The sequence below is a fragment of the Lampetra planeri genome, chromosome 30, assembly GCF_965212315.1.
Source record: "Lampetra planeri chromosome 30, kcLamPlan1.2.h2, whole genome shotgun sequence".
Classification (NCBI taxonomy): Eukaryota; Metazoa; Chordata; class Hyperoartia; order Petromyzontiformes; family Petromyzontidae; genus Lampetra; species Lampetra planeri.
The window spans coordinates 7,983,372-7,990,865 of NC_136136.1; the positions used below are offsets into that span (position 1 = coordinate 7,983,372).

General features: G+C 53.2%; 1 protein-coding gene across 1 annotated transcript; it reads right to left on the reverse strand.

The window, feature by feature from the left end:
• Positions 1-1,192: 1,192 nt before the first annotated feature.
• On the reverse strand, positions 1,193-6,995 carry LOC144728746 (uncharacterized). Its single transcript, XM_078608354.1, has 4 exons — positions 6,989-6,995; positions 5,797-6,129; positions 4,939-5,227; positions 1,193-1,262 (listed from the first exon to the last, which is right to left on the reverse strand). The coding sequence occupies exons 1-4, from the start codon at positions 6,993-6,995 to the stop codon at positions 1,193-1,195; spliced, it is 699 nt and encodes a 232-aa protein (XP_078464480.1).
• Between the last annotated feature and the right edge of the window lie 499 nt (positions 6,996-7,494).

The following is a 7,494-nucleotide window of genomic DNA, read 5'->3' on the forward strand; positions in this document are numbered from 1 at the left end:
TAAGGCAAAGGCTACAGATGTAGTAATCGAATTTTCAGCAGCATAAGCTGCAGGGGCATACTCGGAGAAGCCGACTTTGGAATGCAATGTGTTTTTGTTGTTGTTCAAAAATATAGAAATATCAGAGATGTATAATCGTTGTTTCGTTCGGTAAAGTCACGTAGATATAACATGAATAAATCACGACGTTAAGATCGCAACACAAGCAACCGTCATCAGGTGAGCTATTAATTAATTTTCTATCTACGTGACTTTACCGAAAGAACAAAAGAGTATGGATTCCTGCAGTCACGAAAGCTTCAAATCTAGATCGGAGATGTATCATTATCAGCCGTGGTCAATCAACTGCTGGACGGAGGCCTCTCCGCGCATGACCCCGCGACGAAATAATCCACCCATGCACCCTGCGCACGTCCACTCGGACGCGTTCCATCCTTTGGCTGCCACTCCGTTATTCTTCTCGACCGCCGTCTGTCAACCCCTCCTAGCCGCGACGCATCCACCCCAAGCTCCACTCGATCTTCCTTAACTGTTTTTGGTTGATGCCAGGAACCCGCGCGTGTGTTTTCTGATCCACCTGGTGTACCTCTCGATGTCTCGTTACGTATCGTCGAGCATGCGTCTCTCTCCACGTGTCTTTGCGCGCCTCTCGGCTCCTGTTCCGTGTTTTTCTTTTTGTATATAAACGAACGACCCACGGTGTTTCTGGACCAGGTGTCACGGCCCGGTGGGTGGTGTTCACCGATGGAGCGTTCGGTTTGTGCACGGGACCTACGCGGCAAACGGATTTGGCGTTTTTTTTATCGCGCAGGCGTTTGAGTCGCGAACTGCAAACCGGGGCAAACGAAAATTAAACGTTTGTTGCTCTTTCCATTGAGGTAGTTTTTTTTATGTAATCGCTAATCGCCGTGCCTTTTTTTAAAAAGAAATGTTCCTACATTGAACAACGCATTTTTCCATTTTGTTTTTGTTTTCAGAGATTGCATTTTGCGATTAGGCTTCGAGAATGCGTGCCTGCCAACCCCCCCCCAAGTCGTACCTTATTGTGTGAGCGGCGTAAACAGGATATTTGGAAAGAATGTCTATTGCTCTGTGTGTACAGTACAGAATGTTATTCGGCGGGTTCGAGGAAATGGTCAGCTTAGTCTTCCATTTACAGATTATTCCATGATGCATTGGGCAGTGGCGCGGCTCAGCGGAGCACGTTCACCACATTGTTGTAGAGATTCATGGGTCGAAACCAGCGGCCGCCCTGGTTAATACTGCGGTGTGCAAGAACCGTGATCATATCACGCGTCGTCTGCTCTACAATGGACGTTAAATAATCCCCTGACGTCAATTGCAAGAGTGTAGCCACTGTATGCCGCCGTAAGAGTCCACATTTTTGTCAAATTCAAAATGTACCCCGAACATAACTCAATTTGGATCACACACACAGCGGAAATCATCGCCCCCTGCTGGCGGACTGATGCCCCGGGGTCACTCTCGCAAATGAGACTCTATCCTGGTCTCTTGAGTTCGCACCCCGGTAAAACAAAATCGACTTGACTTGAACACAAATCAGGCATGTAGCTGAACGCTAGAAGGCAAAGCGTGAGGTTCAAGCATTTTTCATTAGCAATTCATCCTCTATCACTCACTGAAAACGCATGACTGCCCACAGTGAATTGATTTCTTTAAACGTTAAATATTGCATAGACGGTTAAGAGAACACATGCTCATGCTGTCACATAGACTCCCGGTTATTTGTGGGAGATCGACCCAGCTGTTGTCTACACACACAAAGATACAAAGATACAGACACCGAGACACACACACACACAGAGACAAGCACACCTAGACACGAGACAAAGACAAAAACCCCCCGTATAGCCTTAACAGACTGTAGGGGCAAGTGCTGTTAGCGAGCACTTATGAAGGCCGGAACGGTACACGAGGGGGTGGGTGGCCAGCGCCACGCCCGACCGCCTTTGTCTCCCTAGTGGCGATGTTTACACACCGCACCAGATACTCATTTGAGGCTGAGTCGACCTAGGGGAGGTCCAGGACCGGTTCAGATAATCGTCACTGGTGTTTGCCGTGAGCGGGAATCGAACCGGGGTCGCCAGGTTCGTAGTGCAGCGCGCTAACCGCTACACTACCGCTCCCCTACACACACACAGACCAATACACACACACATTGTAATTATGCAAACACACACCACAGAAGGGAAACGTCACCTGGGATGTTTGCAAGAGTTTTGACATTTCCTTCAAATGTGTGCACAGAAACACAGAGACTTTGGATGGCAGCGCAGTGGTAACACTCGTGTCTCGCAGCGAGAAGCACCTGGGTTCGATACCCGACCCAGCAGCCTTCCTGTGTGGAGTTCGTCTGTTCTCCCCCCATAGAAATTCAAAACAAGTCGTGCAATGTGACCGGTATTTGGCCAAACAACCCGGCGCTGAAATGTTACCTGCAAGGGCCCTTCCGAAAAATCGTGTCGACACTCAGCGAGCCGTTCTTGGGTTAGCGAGCGGAGCAATAATGATAAGGAGACGTTGTTACCATTCTAAAAATGCGTTGGTTCATCAATTGTTTCATTCAAAGTTTTCATTTACGCTGCTCATTGATGCAGGATAAAATGTGTGCTCGTGAGAATATATCGTTTAGATTATTTCACAACTTACGCTACACATGTCCCCTTTAGGGGATTGGAACAAACAGTGTGAAACCAGATATGGTTCTGCACATAATTTGGTTAAATTACAGCGTTAGTTTGTCTGTCGTAAGAAGAGCATTACAGTACTCTGTTCGAGGGCAGAGTACTGTAGCGAACAGATCAGAAGTCACTTGGAGTGATCTCATTAATCGTCACGTGATATCCGCTTCTGTGGCCCATTCTCAAACGCAAGGAGTTGCGCGGCTCTGCAGGAGCCCCAACTGCATTCGTCATCTCAGAGGACGGCACCAATACAACAATCGGGATACACATCGGCGAACGCGCGTGATTAATTATGGCGAGCGAGGTGTTCCCGGAGGAACGGGAGAACGGCGCTAATGAGGACGGCACATCGAGGAGCGAAGGTAACAGAGAAGTGCACGCGAGGTGGCGTGTTGGGAACAGCGAGTTCCGGAGTCCACGGACGTTTTTCGGTGCCGATCCCTGTCCAGAGACGTACGCTGGGAAAGCGCTTTTCGCCAAGGTAGAGCACAGAGGGAAATTCCACATTTTGTCCCAAACAACGAAGCACGTTCAAGGGGAAATCCGGGCCCGAGGTCCGTTACGCGATTTGGCTGGGGCGGAGGATGGTGAATGGGGTGGTGGGGGCTTGGGGAGAGAGTGGCTTGGGTTGAGTTGTAAAATTTTGGTCATTCCGGGGAAGGTGGCGCACGGAAGCGGCGATGGTGCTGCGTGCCGCCTCTGTCCGCTTCCTCTCCGTGCGGTTTCTGCGGTGGCCATGCTATGAGCGAACAGGGGCCGTGAATTGGGTGGGTGGGCAGTGTGTGGGCTAGAGGAGAAAGAGAGGAATTGCTCTCAGAAATGTTCCCAGAGGGAATCCTCTGACTCAAGCTCACGAGTGATTCATGCACGGCGATCCAAGGGCACCCCCCCCTCCTCATTCTCCTGCGAAGCACTCACTTTCAAAACAAACTCGCCTACGCCACTAAAGTCCACAAGAAAACACGTCCTTGCCCTTCCCACTCCTCCCTTCCAGTCTCCCTCTGACGGAAACCACGGGGAATACGACACAACGTGGATCGGTACCACGTCTCCAGGGGATGCACGGGGGGGGGGGGGTGGCAGGGTGATGTGCAGTGCTCACACCGCTGCCTCACCGCAAGAAGAGCCTGGATACGATCCCGAATCTCGCGCGCCTCTGTGTGTGGAATGTGTTCCGTTTATTTCTCCCTCTGTTCTGCATGGGTTACCCCCGGGTTCTCTGGGTTCTCTGCGTTCTCCAAACCCTCCCCACGTGGATCTGTATTGAAGCAACTGAGCACGGGACGAGCACGTGATATCGCCCGACCAGAGCCGTGTACAGGTTGAGTGTGCAACCCAGGGGCCGACGCGCTAATGTCACAAGTGCAACGTTCTGGGGCACCACGTGGCACTTCTATGGCTCGGCAGAGGCCGCTTTCTCCAGCCAGAGGTGCTCGTGGGCCTCCACTCGCCGCGCTCTTGACCTCAGCCTCACAAGTGTCTCTCACCGCGAACGATGTCCCCACTCTCACTGCTTTCGAACCTCTCGCTCGTGCAGTCCTCGCCAGCGACGACGCGTGCCGAGTCACGCTAAATAAACTCTTTTGTGTCGGTCCTCCCCAGTGTAGAGCCCCCCCCGCCCCGCTCCCAAAAATAGCCGGGACATGACCACACTGGCAAGGGAATCGTCCCCAACGCGACGTGCTGGAAGGTGGACAGCAGGGCAGGGGCGGGAGGGCGCAGGAAGCCCGGGCGAAGAAGGCCTGGGGATGTTTGAAAGTTGGAAGGAAGTCACTAATGGGCATTCATCCCTCGAGGAGTATCCTGCCTGCGTGGGCCGACGGCGGGGACCCCTCGCTCTCGCTCTGACTCTCGCTCTGACTCTCGCTCTGACTCTCGCTCTGACTCTCGCTCTGACTCTCGCTCTGACTCTCGCTCTGACTCTCGCTCTGACTCTGACTCTCGCTCTGACTCTCGCTCTGACTCTGACTCTCGCTCTGGCTCTCGCTCTGACTCTGGCTCTCACTCTGACTATCACTCTCGCTCTGACTCTCGCTCTGGCTCTCGCTCTGACTCTGGCTCTGACTCTCGCTCTGACTCTCGCTCTGACTCTCGCTCTGACTCTGGCTCTGACTCTGGCTCTGACTCTCGCTCTGACTCTCGCTCTGGCTCTGAGTCTCGCTCTGACTCTCGCTCTGACTCTCGCTCTGGCTCTGACTCTCGCTCTGGCTCTCGCTCTGACTCTCGCTCTGACTCTCGCTCTGACTCTGGCTCTGACTCTGACTCTCGCTCTGACTCTGGCTCTGACTCTGACTCTCGCTCTGACTCTCGCTCTGACTCTCGCTCTGACTCTGGCTCTGACTCTGGCTCTAACTCTGGCTCTGACTCTCGCTCTGACTCTCGCTCTGACTCTCGCTCTGGCTCTCGCTCTGGCTCTCGCTCTGACTCTCGCTCTGACTCTCGCTCTGACTCTGACTCTCGCTCTGGCTCTGACTCTCGCTCTGACTCTCGCTCTGACTCTGACTCTCGCTCTGGCTCTCGCTCTGACTCTCGCTCTCACTCTGACTCTCGCTCTGGCTTTGACTCTCGCTCTGACTCTCGCTCTGACTCTCGCTCTGACTCTGGCTCTGACTCTCACTCTGACTCTCGCTCTGACTCTGACTCTCGCTCTGACTCTCGCTCTGACTCTCGCTCTGGCTCTCGCTCTGACTCTCGCTCTGGCTCTCACTCTGACTCTGACTCTCGCTCTGACTCTCGCTCTGGCTCTCACTCTGACTCTCACTCTGACTCTGACTCTCGCTCTGACTCTCGCTCTGACTCTCGCTCTGACTCTCGCTCTGACTCTCACTCTGACTCTGACTCTCGCTTTGACTCTGACTCTCGCTCTGACTCTGACTCTCGCTCTGACTCTCACTCTGACTCTCGCTCTGACTCTCACTCTGACTCTGACTCTCGCTCTGACTCTCGCTCTGGCTCTGACTCTGACTCTCGCTCTGACTCTGACTCTCGCTCTGACTCTCGCTCTGACTCTCACTCTGACTCTCGCTCTGACTCTCGCTCTGACTCTCGCTCTGACTCTCGCTCTGACTCTCGCTCTGACTCTCGCTCTGACTCTCGCTCTGACTCTGACTCTCGCTCTGACTCTCGCTCTGACTATCGCTCTGGCTCTCGCTCTGGCTCTCACTCTCGCTCTGACTCTCGCTCTGACTCTGACGCTCGCTCTGACTATCACTCTCACTCTGACTCTGACTCTCGCTCTGACTATCGCTCTGGCTCTCGCTCTGGCTCTCACTCTCGCTCTGACTCTCACTCTGACTCTGACTCTCGCTCTGACTCTCGCTCTGACTCTCGCTCTGACTCTGGCTCTCACTCTGACTCTCGCTCTGACTCTCGCTCTGACTCTGACTCTCGCTCTCACTCTGGCTCTCTGACCCTCGCTCTGGCTCTGACTCTCACTCTGGCTCTCGCTCTGACTCTCACTCTCGCTCTGGCTCTGACTCTGGCTCTCGCTCTGACTCTCGCTCTGGCTCTCACTCTGACTATCGCTCTCACTCTGACTCTCACTCTGGCTCTCTGACCCTCGCTCTGGCTCTGACTCTCACTCTGGCTCTCGCTCTGACTCTCACTCCCGCTCTGGCTCTGACTCTCACTCTCACTCTGGCTTTCGCTCTCTCGCCAGATAAACTCGCCGCTTCCTCACTTCCCCCCTTCCTCGATCATTGGGGCGATGGTGGCGATAGCGAGGGGCCCTGGAGGGATGATCCCGCGCGGGCGCTTGGAGCGGTAGGATACAAATAAAGAAATGCGATCCTGGGCAGCGACTGGGGGAAAGTGGCCTCACAAATCACCGCCGCGCGGACGTGGCGCTCCCAATTTTGGCTCGCGTACGGCGGCACTGATTGTGGTTGTTTTTTTTTTGTTACAAAGGGGATCGTTCTCATTGTCTTCAAGGAAAGCATTGTTCTGTCGGCACGTATGCTTCTTGTCAAAATTGCGAACGCTCAACATTGGGGCAAAAGGTCATTCGTGATATACACGAGTTCTGTGTCTGTACAACCAAATGCTTAATTTCAGCCGGAGCTGTCCTGGACTGAGCTCCAGAAAATATTTATCAACCATCCACCCTCACTTATTGTTTTGGGAAGGGGTGGGGAGGCAGGAGTTGGGGGGGGGGGTGTCTGGAAAATATTTCCTGAGAAACGAAGCCCCGTGTTTTACCACTAATGGGCAGCAATGGAAGCAGCCGAGCCACCCAGCGAGAAGCAATGAACCCTGCAGAGAGAAGGGCAGAGACAGGCAATTACCGGACATCCCGAAGGCCAGAGGTCTACACGTCCACTTTTGAAATGACGAGGATGATCAGACAGTTGTTAAAGAGCGAAAGAACAACAACTTTCAGCGCAACAATCAACCCAGAATAAAAATGCATTTAACAAAATTGCAAAGAGCGCAGAGCGAGCAGTAGCCAAGGTGTCATCACCACCAGCCGTGGTCAATCCACTGCTGGATGAAGACTTCCCCGAAGCCGTCGCCACCGATCATAATTGCCTGCGTTGGAATTCCAAAATATCGTCGCCGTTTCATTAGTCATGTAGAAATAAACTGCGTTATACTCACCAGTCACTCCACGGGCTTTCCCCACCAACATCACCCAACAGCAATTCGTTAAACAAACTCTGACCAGGTTTCGACATGTTTTTGGGTCTCGTCGACAGCCCGGGGTTTCAAACAAACAGCGCAATGGTTGTCAGATGTTATTGGCTACGCACCTGGCGCTCGAAATTGATGGGAAACACGGAGACTGCCATGG